The sequence below is a fragment of the Pseudoliparis swirei genome, chromosome 22 (genome assembly GCF_029220125.1).
Source record: "Pseudoliparis swirei isolate HS2019 ecotype Mariana Trench chromosome 22, NWPU_hadal_v1, whole genome shotgun sequence".
Lineage (NCBI taxonomy): Eukaryota > Metazoa > Chordata > Actinopteri > Perciformes > Liparidae > Pseudoliparis > Pseudoliparis swirei.
Window position 1 is genome coordinate 15856531 of NC_079409.1, and position 22762 is coordinate 15879292.

The following is a 22762-nucleotide window of genomic DNA, read 5'->3' on the forward strand; positions in this document are numbered from 1 at the left end:
GCGTTAAAAAAAAAAAAACTAGTTAAACCTCTAATTGGATTAACTGAGTTAACGCGTTATTTTTCACAGCACTAATATATCTATATCTTTCATCCCTGTTTTTTATATTTTGTTTTATATTTTATTTTTTATTCTTGTGTGTTTAGTTTATTGGTGCTGCTACTGCTACGACAAATTTCCCCTTGAGGATTAATAAAGTATATATCTATCTATCTATCTGTTACCTTTAGGGTCAATTTGACCCCATTCAATGTTTAACGTCGGTGTTCCTTGGGGTCAATTTGACCCCAGGCTGTGTTTCACTGTCAAACATATAAGAAATATCAACTTTTTTAGATATTTAAATGGCTATTTAGGTACTCAACAAACAAACATAAAGTACCTCACACTTAAACTTGGGAAACAATATTAATTCTAATAATTTTCTGGAGGTTTTAATTGCTGGGGTCAAATTGACCCCGAGGGTAAAATATGTTAGTAAATGTGAAGGTAACAGGCCAATATGTATAAATTGCATCTAGCGGTTGCAGATAGAAACCAACTGAACGCTCCTCCACTTACACAAGTGAAAATCCGCGGTCCCTCTGTTTGCTTGACTCAGGCCATCCACCATCACAACACTTCACAAGCAACGGAAGTCAGATGGAAGCTGCAGGTCCCACGTCTTTTTTGCACGCCGTGGATTTTTACCAACATTACTGCAGTTACAAAAGCGTGACGGAAAACTCCGGTGGCCTTCAGGTATAAGAATAAGAATATACACTTTTATTAATCCCCAAGGGAATAATTTCTTCTGCATTTAACCATCCTTATTTTATAAGGAGCAGTGGGCTGCGGTGAGGAAGCAACTGGGGGGGGGGGCCTTGCTTGCACAGCCGACTTGCACAGACTGGGGAGGGGAAGAGAGACCCCCCCCACGAACCCACGGGCAGCCCAGGCCCCCTTTACCCCCCTGAGCTAAAAAAGAGGCCAAATGTGCGACGGTACTAAGGACACCGTTAAAAAGCAGTCGGAGTCGTTTGTTCTGCCCGACGACTGGAGAAACATGATGTGCAAGATGTGGGACTCTGTGAAGAGGAACCGCTCCCTTTCTATACAAAGGGCTCATTCTTAAGTTTACGAAAAAGAACGATTCTTAGTTCCAGGTGATTACACACGAATAAAAACGTGTTAGTCGCGATAACTACATTAAATTTCTGCCAATAGACTCCTTGAAGTGCGACGCACTGCCGTCTCCTTCATGGATTGCATAGTAATTCAAGAGTCATGAGTAGCAGCTTCTGAAATCAAGTCAATTTAGTATCAACACTGATTCACTTTTCTTGTGTAAACACACTCAAAATCTAAATCAGGTAAAGATGTGTGTAGTAAAGCATTGGGAAGCAGTTCAGGACAATTGTACAACAATAACATGACATAACATTGTTTTTTACTCTCTACTTGATTCTCTGCTGCTCAGTGTGCGCTCCGACACTTTGCATAATTTCCTTTAATAACATAATCCAATTTGTTCCTGGCAGTCGTCTTCAAAACGTTGGCGACAACGATGATGCTATCGACAAAAGCAACACAACGACAATCTTGGCAATATTCTCCCTCTCCCCCTTTCTCAGTGTACAATTATCAAGTGATACATGGAACATTGAGGCGTCGAGGCTTGTTTAATCCAGGAGAGGCGGTGCGTTCGGTAGAAAATGTTCAAGCATGAATTAAAACGGCGTTAAAAATATACCTATGAATCTTCTGTCAAAAAATTGCCCACGCATTTGCCCGACAGCTGCTTGTGCCAGAGTATATAATCAAACAAAATACATATCTAACAGAAGTACGACAACATGCGCATCGCCGCACAAAAAGATGCTTTCAAACAAACCTCTACGCAGAGATATTTTCTCAATGTCACCAACAATAAGATAGCTTTCAACCCAACTTTGACATCCACAAATAATGACCCAGAACCAGAACCTGTTATCAAAACCGTACCGGGACATCTGTCCCTAAAACTGCTTCTCACATGTTGCCCTTGCATAAGCCCTCCCAGAGCTTCTCCCTCCTACTCGTTCACATTTCCTCCCTCACACTCTCAGCCTTTTTCTTTCTCTCTCATGAGTAGACAACGAGTGCCTCTGGCCGTAAACTACAGAGGCTGCGCTGCAGTCGGTAACTGCTATCGGCATCGCACGACATCCATTCTCATCAAACAACTAGAACAGGCACACGGTAGAGCGCATAGATTGGGCATTGAATTATGAACATTTTGGCATTAGTTGCATGCCAATTGGATAGAAAGAAGATGTTGACCTTTTCTTGACCTTTGACCCGATCGATCCCAAAATCTAATCAAATGGTCCCCGGATAATAACCAAGCATCCCACCAAATTTCATGCGATTCAAGAAGATGTTGACGTTTTCATGACCTTGACCTTTGACCCGATCGATCCCAACATCTAATCAAATGGTCCCCGGATAATAACCAATCATCCCACCAAATTTCATGCGATTCGGTTTAGTTATGCGAATAACACGCATACAAATAAATAAATAAACTAGAACGGGCACTCGGTAGAGTGCATACCTTCGCATATCACAAGATTGGGCATTGAATTATGAACATTTTGGCATTAGTTGCATGCCAATTGGACAAAAATGTATCGTGCTATGGTAAAAAAAAGATGTTGACCTTTCCATGACCTTGACCTTGACCTTTGACCCGATTGATCCCAAAATCTAATCAAATGGTCCCCGGATAATAACCAATCATCCCACCAAATTCCATGTGATTCAAGAAGATTTGACCTGTTCATGACCTTTGACCTTGACCTTTGACCCGATCGATCCCAAAATCTAATCAACTGGTCCCCGGATAATAAACAATCATCCCACCAAATTCCATGCAATTCGGTTCAATACTTTTTGAGTTTTGCGAATAACACGCATACAAATAAATAAATAAATAAAAACACGGCGATCAAAACATAACCTTCCGGCATTTTCAATGCGAAGGTAATAAATAAATACACGGCGATCAAAACATAACCTTCCGCATTTTCAATGCGAAGGTAAACAACAACAACTGCCTTTTGCAGGCCGTCATGCGCCGATCAGCAGTCAGAACAGAACAGTGGCAGAGCAACCAAGTGCAACATCAGAGAGTCGGATGGCGGCTGCAGCTTAACGAGGTGGCTGTCATTGTAAGTAGCAGCTATGAAAACATTGTTTTAGTCATGGAACTACTGCAGAGATTAGGAACCATGAAGGGTCTGATTCACACCAGAGCCCCTTCGCACATCTGTATTTTTGAATGTTTGGCAGAAGAAGCGTTTACATGAGCCGACTTCACACCAAAATATCAAAAAAAACTTTGCCTTTTTATTTTTGCTTATTTACACAGAAGCAAATGAAGCGGGATGTTACATTTCATATATCATAGAGTTCACGGATTGAGAGTTCAGCAATACACAGAACAAATCCTTTACAAAGCGGGCAAGATCCCTCACATCTGTTCATCAACAGCAGATTATTAATCACCGTCTTACTATGATTGTACTCCACAAGACACTGAACCACACGTTCTTCTATTCATCAAAGTCGGTTACAATGCAATTACAATATTTGTATCCAACACAAGATACACAACCTTCACATTCACTAACATATTTTACCCTCGGGGTCAATTTGACCCCAGCAATTAAAACCTCCAGAAAATTATTAGAATTAATATTGTTTCCCAAGTTTAAGTGTGAGGTACTTTATGTTTGTTTGTTGACTACCTAAATAGCCCTTTAAATATATACAAAAGTTGATATTTCTTATATGTTTGACACAGTGAAAAACAGCCTGGGGTCAAATTGACCCCAAAGAACACCGACATTAAACATTGAATGGGGTCAAATTGACCCGAAAGGTAACAGGAGGGTTAAACCAACTAAATATTTTTGCTTAAAGCTAAAACTCAATATGATATCAAAAGAAAGTGACATCCAACACAACCATGTTCTGCCAGTTGGATTACATATTTGCTATTTATCTAAACTACTACCTGAATGTTGTTCTGTGAAAATGTAAAATAGAGAAGATCCAACAGATATTCACTAAATAATATACTTGACGAATCCAGATATTTACCAACTTGGAACAAGCTATTGGATCCCGAGCCTTATATGTGTCCTATTTAAAGTCATCCTCGGACTAGTTTGTTTAAATAAATGATGATGCTTATCTGTTAATGAAGTGCATCAAATTAATTCTGAGACTAATGATTTTCCTAAAGATGTTATTTGAAGAGTCAATGTTCTTAGCTTTATAAACACTCTTACAGGCAGGACTCCAGCATTGCCTCTCAGATCCTCTTTTACACCTCCCTATTCTCACATAAATTCGCTGATTTACAGGCTTCATTTTATACAATTTCTGAGCACAAACCAGCCTTTTTACACGCCGTTTTATGGCTCTTCCTCAGCAGCAAAGTTAATGTTCACAAATACATTGATACAAACCACTGTGTCCCTGCGGTCCCACAGAAGTGCCAGTCAGAGTCTCTGAGTCCTCTCATCACCCGATTCTTTCAGGGTTTGTGTTTGGATTTGCAATGTGTTGAATATCAACAACTAGACCACCTGACATTCACTCCCATGCCCACTACAGTACAGGTTTCAGTGGCAGGTTTTCCAATAATTGCGTTGTTGATTTTCTCCATATTGCCGAGCCTACAAGTAACTCCAAATATAAGGGAGTATTAAATATGCCACCAAAATGTGCTCGGTGTAACCTAACTCATTGCTTTGAAGATACAGCTCGACATCAGGATTATTGCGAAGCCCCAAAAACGCAAATGTAAATTTGGACGAGGTTTACTATAAGTTATCAAACAATCACAGCATCTAAACCACATGGGATAACAATGCAGCGAGTTATGGACACAAAAAGGAGAAGGCTGATGATAAGACAGGAACACACGCTTCCAGTCACACTTTCCCTGGCCTTAACAGTCTGCTGTTGTGCGGTCCTGAAAAAATGACAACTAGAATGGGCACTCGGTAGAGCGCATACCTTTGCATATCACAAGATTGGGCATTGAATTATGAACATTTTGGCATTAGTTGCAAACCAATTGGATAAAAATTGACCGTGCTATGGTAAAAAGGAGATTTTGACCTTTTCATGACCTTGTCCTTTGACCCGATCGAACCCAAAATCTAATCAAATGGTCCCCGGATAATAACCAATCATCCCACCAAATTTCATGCGATTCGGTTTAATACTTGTTGTGTTATGCGAGGAACACGCATACAAATAAATAAATAAATACACAGCGATCAAAACATAACCTTCCACATTTTCAATGCGAAGGTAACTATAGCTCCCAAGGACGTATAAATACCTCAAAGATCTAGCCTTGCAGGCTCGCAATATTTTGACACAACCTGGCAGGTATTTATGCAACAGCAGAAAACATGGCCCGGGGCACAGGATGGGTGTTGGAGGTAGAACTGTCCTGGAATTCAACACAGCACAACAAAGTAACCGCAATACAACACGACTTAGCCGAGATCATCAGGCGGAGCAGCACACCCTTCATAGCTTAAGAGGGCGGATATGGTTTATACACCAACAATCAGAGACACAGATACAAGGAACATCTGCATTCAACTGCACAGTCAGACGTGGGGGTTTGTGAACGCCGTGACTAAAGAAAGCTATTTGCTTTTTGACACGTCTGAGACTTCCTCGAAACTCTAAAGTATCAATTCAGACATTTCATTTCATTGTTTCGCTGTTTAATTGTCCACGAACAACAGCTGTCGGCTGCACTCCTTTGGCACTGCCATGTGGACAGGAACAGTGACAGGGGGTATTGTTGAGCTGCATTTATACATCAACAGAAATCTGACGTTTAACTCTTTGCGGTACAGGTCTGACCAGATGCCGGTGCCCCAAAAGAGTGAGGTAGATCGGATTTCAAGCAGTTTCTCTGCGCGGTAAACAATGGAAACATCGGATGTGAGACACATACAACTCCTGGTCCTAGACATGCTCTGCTAGCGCGAATGCAGGTTCAGATTCACAGGAGGATTTTAACGAAAAGTCCGGGCACCAGAAAGATTTTTTTTAAACATGACTGGGATCAAATCAAAGTCATCATCTTGACTCCTAAGGTTGTTAAATTACAGCTGTTACTCTGTTCTCAAAAGGTGCCAGTGCCAAGGAAGTGTGGCAGTGGCAGTGATAGCCACAGTAACAATATCAAAGACAATGCAATAATGTCATAATTGAAGCAATAGTAATATTTGTCGGGGGAGCTGTGGTTGCTGTATTATATCTTTAGGTTTGTGGGAATTCTCAATTGTTCATTCATATAATAAAAACACATGTCATGGGAGTTTAACAAGTACAAATAAAAGACTATGGAGCGCACACATTTCATTTCACACCTTTCACGAAGGCAAGCCTGGTGAGTAAACACCCAAAACACTCAGGAGAACAGAAACTAAACAATTTGTGCAAACGTGTAAATATGTCACATCTGCCGTCAGATGTAACCAACCAGGTGTATTAAAGGAAACAGAGCAGGCTGACACGTTATCAGAGCCGTCAGCGTCTTTGTTTGCGCTCCACACTCTACCTGTTTGTGAGCGTTTCACATGCAACTGCTTGCAACGCGGTGAGCAGCTTAAATTCCTTTCCGGCCCTCAGCACACTCGAGCACAGAGCACCCATCCACCAATCCGATCGCAGCCCAACACATTCCCAGAGCCATCAGTATGACTACAGGCGTTCATACCTCCATTGGTGCAGCCCAGGAAGTCCCAGAAATGCATGTTGGCAGTCGTGTACACAGAGGAACGAACCTCTGCTAACTAGCCCACGCCTGGATATGATTCTGTTGTGTCTTTCCACTTCCTAGTTGTACTGTATTCTGTCAATGTAGGAGAGGGAAAACACCCGCCCACTGATTGTTTCAGACTGACACACCTGGGGGCTGAGTTTCATTTCCAAACCGCTGCCTCCTTCTCCGAAGCCTCTCACTTCCAATCGTCTTCCCACCCCCTCTCCCTTCGCTCCCCACCTAATCCAGTGCTCTCATCTTTATCTTTTACTGACCAAAAAGAGACGGCCGTAAAAATTGATCCAACATCCTCAATGTTTCTTTCCACATCCCCGCCTCTTCAGATGAGTGGAAGTAACGGGAGAGGAGACCAGGAGAAACCGACAGAGGCCCTTCTTGATCTACTGTGTGAATAACACGGGTGTAAACGTTATGAGCTCTACTAACAGATTCCTCATATGTACACAATAATCTGCCATTTGAAATCCAATCACACAGGACAAATGGCACACATTTACTGATAATCACCAGTGAAGCTTTAATATATCTGACTCCACAACACTGGAACCATCATTAATCAACGCACCGACTGGACATGCAATCGAGTAAACATTAACTCAACCTTCAATACTGCAGAGGGATTATGTGCATCCGTTGGAAGGGTAGTGACTTCATGAAAACAGCTTGATAATGCACTAAACACTGTAATATATCTTTCACAGAACCTGCAAGCAGATGCTCATTAGTGGAATTGAATCACAGTTTGAGCTTATTAACTGGAAAGTGGATATACACTGGCATTGTCACTTGTGTTCAAGTATCAAATACCTGAATATGTTCTTAACTCGCTGCTGTTAAATTATTATCAAACATTGTTTTTTTCCCCACAAGCTTTGCAAAACATCTTTGACTTTGGGGTCCTGAGTCTGACCCTCCAGTTCGGCTGCAAGGAGACGTGCACAAGGACACCGGTCACATGAAGGGAGGACAATAGGAAATAATAGATGAAAAGCTAAAAAAGCAGTAAGAGACACAACAGAGCAGCTCTGACTCCCAAAGTCCTGAAACCCCAAAGTAGAACTGACCAATCCTGAGTGATGACTCCTCACTCAGCACCACGTTTAGTTCTGCAAATGTTGACAGTGCACCTGAAACATTACCTGAGCTCAAGGGCTGATCGGTGCCCGGCGGTTCAGACGTCAACACTTTCATTCGGCCCACCACAGCGAGAAGTGGACTGTGGTCGAGAAGGCAGCGCAGGCGAGGGGCTCGGGTTCAGCAGGACCTGACCCGCTCGCTCTCAAGCCCCGTCGCTTGCACCCAAAACAAAACACGTCCCAGCGTGAGCAACACGTAATTCACCAACACGCAAACGTTTCGCCGTGTGTTGCTCTGCATGACAGAAACCCACCTCGGTTAGACCTTTGCACCTCGGCGGAGGAACCGAGAGGGCTGGTTTCGGCCACTGCACCACTTGTCTGTCTGTTGGAATACAAATGACTCCGCGGTGTCAACCTGAGCTGTGTTTTCACTTTATTCAGTGCACGATAATTCACCTTTCATGTCCATTCCAGCTCCTATAAACACCCCTCCGCCTCTTGCATGCGCGTTAACCCCATTGTCTGTGTGTGTGTGTGTGTTACCCCCTTTAATGCTAAGCTAGCTCAGCTAGCGGTGGGCTATTCCCATTTAATCCCCCTCCCCTCCCCGCCCCACCCAGAGGGATCAATACTCACCCGCTTCAGCTCTGGAGCCCCGGCCGCACCTACTCCCCGTAACCAGCCGGTGAGTTCGGGTTTTATATAAATGTATGAACCCGTTGGTACCAGAGCCGGCTTGGCGGCTGTGCCTCTCCGGTATGAGCCCCTCTCCCGGTCTGTGTTTGTCCTCAACAGCGCCGTGCCCGGTAGTCGGTGTCCACTGACGCTAACTGTTAGCACCGCCGCCGCTGCTGCTGCTGCCGGAGCGGAGCTTTTCCAACATGGCTGCAGCTGTCTGGGCGCACTGACAGCAGGAGAGGGGCCCTACGTGTCCAGCACTACACAGCATGGGTCCCCCCAAAAGTATGTTGTATTAACGCCCCCATATTACAAAACCCTCCTCAATGTATGTTTCCGAATAAAGTCACAGAGACCACATTCACTATTCCCAAATTACTCCACACTGTCCAGTGTGTGAGCAAATTGATGGCTTTAGGGGTCCGTCTACTGGTTGAACGGAACAATTCATATGTATTCATTATTAATTAATTATTGACAACATAATATTGCCAGATACAGTTCTGTCGCTTTTTGTGAATTAAAAGCCATCAATTTGAACACGTATATGAGTCCACGACTGTCTATCATCATGTCTTAATAAACCAATGCTGATTACAGAACAAGATAATAAATACTCATATAAATATTAAAAACAGCATGCAACTATTATTCCAGTCAATAATAATGATGTTTTTTCCTCTTCGGTAATGGTGTTGATAAGTGTTTCAAACTGCTTTGCTGTAGTTCAGGGGTAGTGGGGGGCTCTGATGTCTATGAAGAAAATAGTCATGATTTCACTGTGCGGTACATGTTACTGAGTTAAGCTGAATTTAAATTGCTCTCCACTTTGTCAGCCCCACTTTGGACAAGTAATTGCTGTGCTGGTAGGGCAGACATTAAATCCACCTCGTAGGACAAATCACACATTTCTATACCAAAGAGGAAGGCCATTTGCAGGATTTAGTGTTTTTGAGATGCAGCTACACTTAACCACATGAAATATCAGGAAACAGAAGATGTAAGAACACACAGTCCTGCTAGAGCTGATGTCTCATATTTAAATAACCTCTTAAAAGATTTCTGTCATACATTATTCATCATAGGATCATAATATGAGCCAAACAAAAGAGGCTTTGAAATAAAGATGCTCCCCGAACACACAAACGCACGCACAAACAAAATTATTGTGACTTTGATGCTGTCTGCCATTATGCTGTGCTGGGTCTGTGTGTCTCCACGGTCTCGCTGTCACAGCCCAAAACAATCCATCTACTGACTGGCCTACACACAGTCCCACCTACACATCCAGTACATTCATGCATGCAGCTATTATCCACACACACACACACACACACACACACACACACACACACACACACACAAAGAGACAGACAAAATACTCAGTTCAAATATTAGTTTTATGCAAATAGAAGAGTGATGCAATTTCTGGCACACGGGAGGGAGACACTCACAGGGATTAAAACTCACGACGTCATAGTTAGATGGTGTCCACTGGGCCAGCAATATACTCACACTTTACACTTCACAGTCACAAAGCTTGGCAGCTGATGGGTAAAAACATATTATGTTTAGTTTAAAATGAACATATCCAAACAGTATGCAAGAAAACAGAAGGAGTAAATGAACCATGAGCCATTTGCAGATGCATGACAGGCCCTATTTATATTTTGTACTGTATCCAGTTTAAACCCCACTATAGTGTAGTTAGAGCGTTTATTGTGTGTATCACGCAGATATTTTCCCCGACAACATTGGCTCTGATGGAGCTGCAGCTTTACTTAATATATTTTTATTTGATTCAGATTTAAATATCGCCAAAAGGCTCAAATAGAGGCACACAGACATATCACAACAGTCGGTTTCCAGATTAAAAAAGGGAAGTATGTTAATACACTGAGATCAGTTGGATTGACTCCCAACTTTATTGGCCAAGGTATTGCACATTTCTGGTTTCACTCCACCTTGATTTGTTATTTTGTCCATATGTTGTATGTGGAAAGGTTCTAAACAATGAAAACAAGTTATAGTTTATACAGGATCAGGATTAGCAAACAAAACAAAACAAAAAAGAATGAATGAATCTCTCGTGAGTGTGTTCAGGGATGGAAAAACAGGGATTAGAAACAAACTATGATACAATGCACTTTAATCCAGCACTCTGGGAAAGAACAAGACTTAATATAAACCGCAAAAGATATAAAAAAGATCCATGCGTGATATTAAAAAAACGAGCCAGATGCTTGACATTTGACTTGCTGGTGGTTTAGAGAAAGATAACCCAATTTGTTATATAGCGACATCTAGTGGACAGTGGGAAGAGGTACACCATGATTTTGTTTTCAACCAGATCAACATAAAATGTTTATGTTAGAGCATGTTTATAGAGAGTAAAATCTCTTTGCAAAATAAATTGATTAAATTTTGTTTCCTTAGAATTCAAGACAATGCCGTGTGGTTGAGAATTTACACAGACACAACATCAATTGTGAGAACAGCCTTCCACCGTCATGACAGTCTGATGTGGTTTTCTCATCACACTAGCAGTTATTGGCATCTGGTGAATTGAATCACAGAAAATAGACAAAAACAATGTTGATGGACAGGAATGACCTTTGGCATGACACATATAAAGATTGATGTAATTAGATTTCCCTTTTTGTAAAACAAAGCGTAGACGTTCCTGGAACATTTACTCATGTTTTGGTTGCTGCCTTTAATTTAAATACTATCAGAAGTGCACTGTATCTCACCATCTTCCATCTCAAAAGTCTTCTTTTTTACTTTATTTAGTATTGCACATGAGGAAGCAGAAAAAGAACCTGAACATAGTCTTTTTTTATTCAAAACAAACCAAAAAACAAGATTGTTGGTGATTCTATGAACAACAATATTTTGTCAGAATTAAGTTGTTCGTATTACTGTAACAATCACAATCCTATTTCAAAAGCTGTTTTTTTCTTTTAAATCCAACATGTTTTAGTTGTACTGGTCTACTAAGTTCAAGGTTTCTGACAGATTGATCTGTTTTTCATCTGAAGGTAGAATAAATGAGATGACTGATATAGCACAATAAATAATTACATCTGTTTTAATGATCAAATGTGCCATGACACAACAGTATTACTTTGTTTTCACAAAATTGCCAAAGCCAGTCCAATTTAAAACTTAAACGTACTGTATATCTGTAACATATAAATATTGCACATGCATATAATCAATACACATTAGCTATAAACATCCAGTTTTTTACACTTATCTTTTCATTTTAGTTACATGAATTACACAAACACACATCTGCGTTTTGCATAAACACCATTTTTAAAGAAAACATTTAAGCATTGATAATTTCCTCATGTTGTGTATAGTGTGATACATATCAGAGCGTGAGGAAGAGTACCAGATCGGTAAGGAGGAGAAATGAAAGAAAGTGGGAAAAGCAAGGGAACAGAAACTGTGAGAAACACACATAGTAAAGAAGAAAGAGAGAGAGAGGAGACCAGTTGGACAGAGACAGTGGAAACTCTGGGAACAATGTCCCGAGAGAGACACATGAAATGATTGTTAAATGGATCAAGGACTCAGAGGGATTGAGCAAAGTCAAAGGAAGTTCACGACCTTTGACCTTCCAGCTAGAGATAGTGCAGATGAAAGGGCACACAGAGAACCTGTCTGAGTATGATGAGTATACTTTGCTTTATGTGCATGCAATTTAGTGCCGAGTGCGTTTCCATCATGACACTTGAGTGGAGTTTGATGTAATATGGCTGCTGTTGGAAATACACTCCAAGGAGACGTCGGTGTGCGAGCGGCCGCGCTTCTCCTCGGTGCCGCGTGAGTGTTTGGGTCCATAGACGACACGCTGGAGCCGGAAGCCGTCCGTGAACGCAGTCTGGTCATGCTGGCACTGGACACTGGAGAGAGGAGGTGTTTCTTATATTCTGCATCCCGCGTTGAAGGGTTATCTGAGTTTATTTAAACAAGGGTTTGCCCCATATGGATTCATCCCACACTTATGGTAATAATAATATAATGTCCATGCTCTAAATCCCCATATGGGGTTACAATGAAACCCCTTAAGGGTTATTGCTAATTAATTATTGTTTTATTGACCCCTAATGGGCATTTGAAATCGTTTAAATAATCGGATCATTTACAGGAATCTACGTTTATTAGGGGTTTGTTTAGAAATACACCATAACTGCCATAACTGACCACAATACTGTCAGTATTCATGTCTCATCTGTATAACTCTAATTTAAGTTTCAGATAGTTTAGGCGAGTGACTTAAAGTATCCCATGCCCTGGATGAAATATTTCAAAGCTTCGATCACTTTGGCTGGCTGTGAAGGGAAAGATGAACAGTATGAAATATATTTCCAACCAATCAGGAGTGCAGATTCTACAATATTGCCAGCGCAGTATAGCCAATAAAATGTCACAGCCCACCTGATCCACCCGAGGAAGTCCTCCAGTCCGCCATCTAGAAGCGCAAAGTGCAAAGGTCAGGTGTTGGGTTGATGGACTTTCAGTTTCATTTATTACAAGCTGCTCTTTGGAAACAACACAATACTCAAAGTTCTCCAATTGTACTCATAGTTCTTACATTTTTTAAATACTCATAGTTCTTCAATTATTTTTTTTCTTCAGATTTGACTTCATGTTGTCTACGTTCTTTTTGTGATGAGGTGAGGCTCAGGCGCAGAGAGACAGGCTGGACGCAATATAAATAACAAAAAAGCACTCTTTAATGAGGCAAAACAGTTTACAAAAAAAACAAGGTCCAAAAGGGGCAGGCAGAGGATCGTCAGTCAGGGCAGGCAGGCAGGATCAGATACGACAGACAGGACGACGGGAAAAAGACACGGAACTAGAGACGACAATCCGACAGCAGACAAGGGAAAGACTGACACAATATATAGGGGGGGAAACAGGTGTACGACATCAGACAGTAACGAGACAAGAGTGGCTGAGGGCAGGTGCAGGAAATTAAACAATTAAGACAGAGAAGACACAGAGGAGACACAGGAGACACGGAACACAGGAGAAACAGAACAGGGTGTTACACTTTTCACTTAAAAAAATAATAATGAATTGGTTGTTTTCTTCATATGAGTCGGTCAGTCCCTTAGTTACCTTGAGCAGTGTTGTCTTTGTCGGGTCGAGTTTAGAGTTGCAGTCGACCACGGCCTCCACAGCTGGAGAATTATCTCCTACAACCAGCAGAGTGGAGCACCTGAACAGAGAGGCGGGGGAATGAGACACACATAGGATGGAAAGAGTTTGCTCCAACAATGAAATGATGAGGACTTACACATTGTCAGATGCTTTCTACCCCTGACCACGAAGAAGGGCATTGTAATATGTGAATAAACCAGTCTTGTAAAGGTCGACGCTTGTCCTAACTTGAGAGTTCTGGCGTTGATGTTTCCTCCAGGAACCGGCCTCTCCACCTCCAGCGCCGTGCGGTTGTTGTAGGAGCGGAAGAACTGGGTCACGTTGGACTCGTTCATCGTCGCTGTGATGTGGTGACGGTACGTAGCGATGAGGTCATGGTTGGTGTCTCATCCTGAAAAAACAGTCAGACAGGAAGACAGAAATAGTCTGTATTCTATATTGAAGACTGACTTGCTGCTGAGTAATCAAAGAGTGGTTTGGCCACTAAGTAAGCCTGATAACTTACCTTTCCAAACAAGTGTGTGATGACTGTGTCTGGGAGAGTGTGGGTCCAGCCGGTGATCTTTAACACACACAATTACGTTCAGCGACATTCAGATAATAGTGGATGACACATCTACGTTGCAGGTTTATCATACAAATAAAAACTACTCTTCTTGTGGCCTATCGGGACAAATATAGGCATCGCGACACACCTCCACTGCATCTTAGCTTTATCATCAATACAGCTGGTTTTATTGATTGTTAATAACACATTAATTGAAATAGTTGTGGATCTTATTTTACATACATTGTGAGTATAAATACTGCTCACCTTGCTTGCAACAGAATCCATGAGTCCTTCAGCGCTCGGGTTAATGTTGACCAAGACCAATCCGTCCACTAGATCTGGGTGATTCAGCTACACGCACACACACACACACACACACACACACTCTGTTCTGGACCTCATTGTGATGTTATTGTCCTCAGAGAGGATACTCGAGGAGGTATTTGAATGATGGTGGTACATAGATGGGTGGCGTGGGGTGGGATGTTGGTGCTCACTGACAGACTACCTCTGTTTTTGGTTGATGATGATGGCCATCCCCTGTAAGCCTCCACAGCTGCATCCAGGACAGCCTGGAGGTCTTGTGGAGTGAGTGTGAGCCACGCCACCAGGATCATCTGCAGCTCAAGGACCCTCACTCTGCAGCTTGTGCAGTGCCTGCAGCCTCCTGAGCCTCCTGAGGTTGCATCGAGCCCCTATACCACTGTACTACTGTGTTGTCCTGTTATGTTTCCTTGGAGAAGCTGGGTGGAAGCGGAGGAAGATGTTAGAAGAGCACTGGTGCACACACACACCCTGCCTGACTGCCCCACAGCACACAGGGAGAGAGGGACTCTCTTTCTTGTCAACCCATAGCATCATACCATATCATGAACTGTGAGGATGTTGGACAAACTTGTTAGGCAGGAAAACCTGATGGATCTCTCTGCACAGTGGTCTCTCTGCAGTGTGTCAGAAGAAGCCATAAAGACAAAAAGCCATAAACAGATCTTGATGTTGCTCCCTCCTGTTTTTTTCCTGAAGGCTGTCCTGTGAGACCATGCTGTCTGTCTGTCTGTTCTTCCCTCCTTCTGTTCTTCTGGGAGCAAAGCTGTCTGTGATGTTGTTGAGAGCCTCCCTTGCCACAGCAGCAGCCAGGACAGCAACAACAATACCAGCAACAGCAAACAGATATACCCTGTGTTTTTTTGTTTGGTTTTATTTGTTTTTATTTGGCATCTCCATTTAGTTGGGATGTTTTCATCAGCCCATACTTTGTGATTTTGTTGAGCTCTTGTACAGAGGTGTTGATGTTGTTTGTTGTACAGAGGTAAGATATTGTCCATGCCAGGACTTGTTCTTCAGAGAAGACAGGAGACTCAGGAGACTTGTTGTTTGGGGTTGGTTACAGTGTCAATCGGGGGTGGAAGTTCAGTTGATTGATCCAGGATGGTCGGTCTTGCGGTTGGAGATTTAAGCAGGTATTAAATTTAGAGTCCTGATTCCTAGTCTATATAAAATGTTCAGCCCACCTCTTCCCAGTTGCTCTTTTATTTGAGATGGTGAGTTGTTTGTTCTGGCGTAGATTTGTGAGCATTGCTTTTGCATTATGCATATCATGCATATTATTGGATTCCTGTATCATTTCTGTCCACCACAGATTTTGTTTGTCATGCTTTCCTGTGCACTTTCTGCACTTGCCTCTGCTATCTGTCTGGTGCACTTGAGGTCGGGGCTGTTTTGCACTTTTTGCTGGCTTGGGTTTGCTTTGTGAGGTTGTTGAGTGTGAGTTGTGGTTGATGTCTGTGAGTTGTTGTGTCAACCAGTCCTGGTGGTTTTGGTCTTATAGCCGATTGTGTGGGCTGCTGCTTTCATGAGGGCTGATGAGATAGCGTCGGTCCTGTGTCTCTGTGTTCTCTCTCTCCTCTCAGTCAGTTCTTCAAGTTTTTTTTCAGGCAGCCAGAACGGAACTCTCATTTCTTGTGCTGGTATCCTTCGCAGCACAACACAGTCCCCACCCCACCCACCCCACGTTTCCTTCCGGGGGGACGTACGCTCATGTGGACTTTGGATCATCTCATCCTGTGGTCTGTCCAGCATTCTGCTCTTGGCCCGGCATATGAGAACGTCTTTGATGTCACAACACTCAATGACGACATAGTCAATCAGGTGCCATAGATAGAGCGGCGGTATCCATGATGTTTTATATTTGGTTTGGGTCTTTTGGTGGTGGTGGTGTTGGTGGTGTTGCTCAGAGCAGAGAGGAGCAGAGGTCTCATGCCATTGATCCTGCCAAATATCTGCCATGCCCAGCACTCTCCCATTCCTGTCACTCTGCCCCCACACGAGCATTGCGAGCATTGGAGAGGATGAGGAGGTTGATCGTCTCGGGGATGGATCCAGTGACTGATAGAATCCAGTGACTGATAGATTGAGTCTTTGGATGGCAGTGTTGGCGCACACACTGAAGAAGTGCAGCAAGTGCGGTGCCAGGGGGATTCGGGGGGGGGGGAGACTGTCATCAGTTCACTGATGCACAGGTGTTTCAGTGTAGCAGTGTCTTGTGGTGTGTTTGTTCTGATGATAGCTCCCACCCGGGGAGCCTTAGAAGAAAGAAGTAACAGACCCTTTCCTCTATCAGCGACCCCTTCATCAGGAGCCTGGTCCGCGCAGCGCGCGCCTCAGCTCGGCCGCCGCTCCTCAGCTAGCCACAGTGTTCTGCTCTTCTCGAGGTCTTCTCGGTCTTGCCATGCTCCATTTAGGTTTGGTTTCTTCTGTTTTTTTTTTTTTTTTTTGTTTTTTTTTTTTTCTGTTTCGACCCGTTGAGTGGAATGACCCGACAGGTAAGTGTAGCCTGTTTAGTGAGTGAGGGTAGGCATTATTTTTCCTCCACCTTTTCTAGGGCCCCTCCTCGGGAGGTGAGGCTGCAAAGGTCCACTCAAGTGCTGCTCAGCTCAGTCCGTGCTGCCAGTGCTCAGTTATCGCCAGCCCAGCTGATAGCCTGACGTGACCAATATCCTGTGCGTGCTCCCAGTCTAGGCTCTGCTCCCAGTCCCCCCAGTTCCCTGCCAGTCGCCAACCCAGTGTGGAACCAGAGTCCAGACAGTCAGATGTGGATGGGTGCCATTGAGTATCAGAGATGGCTTACTGTGTGGAGTGGAGGCGCATCCCAGCACTATCTTCGCCACCCAGTGAGGTAATCTTCCAGGTGGCCATGGTGACCAGTTCCCATCCTGGCCCTATCCTGGCCCAGTGAGGAATCCTGTTGGCTCTCTGTCGCCGTCTGCTTGCGCTTTTAGCCAGCGCTTCTGTACCCACCCTGCTATGTGCCAGCTGCTGCCGGCTTGGGGCAGTAGTGCCAGTGTGCCACCTATGTGCACTGGGTTGTGGGGCCTGGGGCCCAGTGGCTTGGCAGTGGCTGATGGGTGCCAGGACCGCATCTCCTGGGCCCACTGTGCCCACCGCCCTGCTCTGGGACTGCCTGCCCACCCAGGCCCAGTGTACACACACACACACACATACACACACAGGACCTGTTAGTAATATGCCAACTCATTTACCGTTTATAACATGTTTTTCTGCAGTTCTGTCATTTAGTTTCTAAGTGTGTCATGTTCTTGGGTTACATCATTGGTTTCTACGGTCATAGATTTCAGCTTATACCTGACATACCATCTTTCTATTCCCGCACTAGAGTTTTTTATTGATAGCATGGCTGCTGTTACAGACAGCAAATATTTCAATGATTAGTTTATCAAATTTAATCCAACCTTTGGAATTTATGAAACATGTATTGTATTGTTAGAGCTGCATAAGAAAGATCAGTAACTCTGACATTGATGTGACTTGCGTATATGCCCGTGTGCAACTATAAAGAAGAGAATCTGTGCTGATGAGAGTAACGATTTAAACTTTATATTTTGCAAACCAAGTTCAAACTATGTTCTCACTCCGTGTAAAGTTGAAATGGGATTTAAAGACGACATTTGAACTCACAGCAAATTTAGCCAGGATGTAAGCTCCAGCTCCAACTCCCAGTCCAATCACCCTACCCAACCTGCAAAGCGCACAATCAGAAGGTCAAACCGAGGTAGATCCGAGTGTGCCGCGTGAAAATATTCTAACCTTTAATGAAAAGTGAAAAATATTTGTTGAGTGTTGGATTAACGTGTGTTTGTTGTTTGGGGAGGCCGGCGGACAGCAGACAGCTGGTCCATGGACGGGTAGGAATATCTGCAGGGTCAAAAGTCAACATACCCATCAGCAGGGGTGGGATCCACTCATTGTTCACTATATTAAATAATGGTGGTATAATGACGGCGGGACATGTAAAAACATTACAGACTGAGACTCGTAAAGACGGTGTACTGACTCAGCATGCAGAGTCTTGGCTCCCTCGTGTTGCCCTGGTGCTTCCACGTGACAAACAGGCAAATGTCTGAGGATCTCCCGCATGTCCTCGTGGTTGAACAGTGTGTCAAAACCGGACTTGTCTATGAAAAGAAAAAACAGAAATGACATAAATTAGGTTGATGTTGTGATAAAAGATGATAGGAATATTATATGTAATATAAGAAAACATTCTAAATATTTATAGAAAATTATATATTTTAGAAGTGCACAAGGCACTAAGGATTAATATGTCAAATAAAGTGTTGATTAAAGAATATGAAATATTAGAAAGAATAGTTTGATTCATCAATGCACACAAGATCATTTTTCATCATGAACCAATAAACTGTATTAATTAAGAAACAATAGCAGATAAATCTAGTTTTCAGCTGATGTCACCAAAGTGATGAACACTAATGATGGATTCAAACTTTACAAACAACACGCTATTGTCGGGACTTACGATTCAGTCCAATATCATGAAATGTCAGGACGACAGGGAGGTTTGCCTTCGGAGTTCCTGTCATGATGCAGTGGACGGTCCCGTAGTGAGTCTCCACATGCTCCTCCTAAAAAAATACATTAAATTATAGTGTCAAATCCTTTAAACGTGGCTAAAGATAAACATTTAAAAATTGAGTTTATGTTTTAGCAGATAGCAGTTTTATTTTCCAATTACTGTTAATATAATATATCATTTCCCATATGTATACATATATATATATATATATATATATATATATATATATATATGTATACTATAGATGTAACCATGCAGGAAGAAACCTGTGATATCGAGGTAAAAGGCATGTAATTTTGCACACGGATGACAGCTGTAAGGTTAATTTAAACTCTCCTGGATACTTACAGTGATTTGAACATCAAAGACAGAATCCCCCTCGTTATCCTCGAGTACCATGGCTGCTGATGCAGAGTAGACCACAACACAGACAAAGGAGATGTGCAGAAGATGCAGAGCAGAAGACGTGAGTCGATCTTTGCTTCTTAAATTCCTCCTAAATTTTTAAGCAAATAATTTTGGATCCTTAATTGTAATCCTTGACACTTGCAGTCCTGCAGAAACAGACGACCTGAGAGCAACAGCGCTTTGTGCATGTGTGCAGACTATTTGCTTAAACTGGTTTATATATGCTCCAGCATTGATCTGCCCCTAAGCCTGAACTCCAACCGGTCTCACACGTGGCCAACTGACCAATGCTGTTTTAATCTGACCTCCGGCTGCTGCATTCCCACAGAAACAGACCTAAAAGGAATTAACCAGAACGGCAATGTATTAAAAACAGCCTAACTACTGTTATATTGTAAGTAAAATCGGCCTAAATGCACACTTGATTTCGGGGAGCTTACGTAAAAATCACAGGTGAAGCTTGTTATTTGTGCTGTGAAGCGTCACTGGAACCACAACACGTCCAGCCAAGCCGTGAGCGGGTCAGCGGTCTAATCTCAGCAGACCATCTGTTGCTCACAGCAAAACATTCGGCTTTTTGCAGTCCGGTTAACCTTGACCCTTCTGCTAACTACACCAAGGTCATTTGGATTTGATCATCTTGATCTTACGCAGCACTAATTGAGTGTTGAGACTCCGCCCACTCCTCCTCTCTACCTCCATCTGCCTGATGGATCGTGGAGGTCTCCATCGTGGAATATGCCTACTACCAACTATTCATACACTCTGTCATATTCATTGAATGTATTTTAACTCTAAATCTGTCCTTCTGTACACATTACATCTATTGTTCTGTCCATCGTGGAGAGGGATCCTCCTCTGTTGCTCTCCTGAAGGTTTCTTCCCTTTTTTCCCCCCTGAAGGGTTATTTGGGAGTTTTTCCTGATCCGATGTGAGGTTTTGGGGCAGGGATGTCTATGTGTACAGATTGTAAAGCACTCCGAGACAAATTTGTAATTTGTGAAATTGGGCTATACAAATAAACTGAATTGAATGAAACTGAATTAATTAATCCTACATTCTACAAATACATTAAAAAAGCTGTGATACTCAATTGTTTTCTTCATTTTTAAAGCCCTTTTAAAAGATGGAACTTTATACTAGTAAAGTACTATTACAGATAAATCTTAGCCTGCAAATTCCCAAATCTATTAAATGAAAACAGAGGAGATTCTTCAATGGAATAATTGACTGGGTGCATCATTGAATGTTCTCGTTGATACCTAATAACTATTCTGTAAATATGTTTGTTTATTTTCTATGGTTTGAAAATGTGTTTGCAAGATAATCTATACATCACTTTACAGGGCAGGGTAAGGACACTCTTCGAAAGTTGTTTAATGAATAATAAACAAATACATATTCAGATACAATGCAGTTGAATGAGGCTATATATACCAGGTGTCTCATTTATACAAAAATCCGTAGGATCGACACAAAATGTTTGCATAAGGATGCCAACAAAAATATTCTGATTAGTAAAACCTTGCACGTCTGCCAGGGCGCAATTTCTTTTTATAAATCTCAAATCAACCTGTAAACGGTCAACGCAAAGCACCGTATGAATGTTGATGCATTGACATAAGCTGCTGATCAGTTGGTGTTCAAGGTGAGTCCCGGTAACTACCGGAAGGAAAAACACGTGTTGCTTCCTCATTCATCCTTTTACAAGTATACAGTACAAATAACACTGCTGGTTTGTTTATGATCACAAGATAAAAATGAAGAGAAGGCTTTAAACATGGGTCATGTGAGTGTGACAGCCACGTCAATAATGCCAGGTCACATACAGAATTTGTCAGTATGCGGTAAGTACATTTTTACAAACCCCACAGACTTGAATTCGTCACATGTAGCTGAAGCTGATTCTTGATAACTATTCCTGTGTCTAAACTTGGAGCAGCACATTGTGTACCTGTGGGTCATTTCCACCAGATGGAGATAGAATCTCAACTTACTGGATGCTGTGAATAACTTCAGAATCTCAACACCCTGCTTTTTTCTCCTGACAAAGCTTGTTTTTTTAAGGACTGTTGCTTTATATCAAAAGTACTTTGTACTTGACTCTTTGCATTTCCACATACCTTCAATTTCAACAAATGTGGCATGACATGTATTTTATTAGAAATCGAAGGAAGTCACTTGGAGCTTATTTTGGTTTGTTTTGAAACCCATGTGGGTGTGTCTATTTCAAAACAGAAGGATTGGACGGGGAGATGGAAAGTTTCTTTTGAAAGCCAGAAATCTCAGCGCATGGTGAAGTGATCCTTGACTCACAACTATTGATATCGGAACCTTACATAACCCGTTGCACATGTGTTTTGGGCATTCTGTGTAACAGGTTGCATGAGGGCATGTATTACACACTCTATGTGCTTTCTTTCTTCATAATCTTTTGCAGACTTATACATACATATATAATGTTACTAGTACAGTAACGTTGTATTTTCATGTGCTGGTTGTCATGGTTACTCTTTAGTCTGCAGGTGAAAGTCCTGCTGTCGAACTCTCAGCTTTCAAAAACTCTAATTATACACACAGCAGCTGCTGCAGCTTGCCACATGCTTGACCATGTGTGTGTGTGTGTGTGTGTGTGTGTGTATGTTTGTTGTGTGTGTGTGTGTGTGTGTGTGTGTGTGTGTGTGTTATTAAGTATGTATAGGATTTTTTTCTGGACCGTAGTGTGCTTGTGTGTGTGCACGTGTGCGTGTTCTCTTGTAAGCATGTTTCCGAGGGTGTGTATGTGTTAATGTGCACAAACACACTGGCACTTTCCACACTTCCTTGTATAGTATCATCAGCTCAGGGTGCAGTACGATGTGTTATTTTCATGACCTGGCTAGAAAAAGAGATTTAGGGACAGTAGGTGCTTCGCTGTGGAGTTAAGCCTTAAAAGTTTGATCCCTAAAACAATTTTATTAAAATAAAAAGTAAAGTAAAAGTATATTATATCTCTCCAGCAGCTCTCAACCTTTTTACATTTTTTTTAATGTGATTTAGTTTTAGAGGCTGGAAACAACAATCCAGTTATTCAAGTGAAAAAAATCAAAGATGAATGAAAGTTTGGATATGTTAATATAAGAACATTTGTA

At 42.3% G+C, this 22762-nt stretch overlaps 1 protein-coding gene and 1 pseudogene across 14 annotated transcripts in view; both read right to left on the minus strand.

Annotated features, from left to right (window-relative positions):
- Positions 1-9105, minus strand: part of LOC130188028 (focal adhesion kinase 1-like) — a 67413-nt gene extending 58308 nt beyond the window's left edge. For 3 of the 14 annotated variants that reach the window (XM_056406089.1, XM_056406086.1, XM_056406088.1), the window contains exons 1-3: positions 8563-9082; positions 8238-8308; positions 7987-8139 (exon numbers count right to left, since the gene is read on the minus strand). In XM_056406089.1, the coding sequence (XP_056262064.1) occupies positions 7987-8038 (52 nt within the window). In that variant the 5' untranslated portion in view covers positions 8039-8139; positions 8238-8308; positions 8563-9082. Of the gene's footprint in view, positions 1-7986; positions 8140-8237; positions 8388-8562 lie in introns of those variants that run through there. The other 11 variants (XM_056406082.1, XM_056406083.1, XM_056406090.1 and 8 more) reach the window with 7 other exon arrangements.
- Positions 9106-12128: 3023 nt separating this feature from the next.
- Positions 12129-19622, minus strand: LOC130213039 (protein NDRG1-like; annotated as a pseudogene).
- Between the last annotated feature and the right edge of the window lie 3140 nt (positions 19623-22762).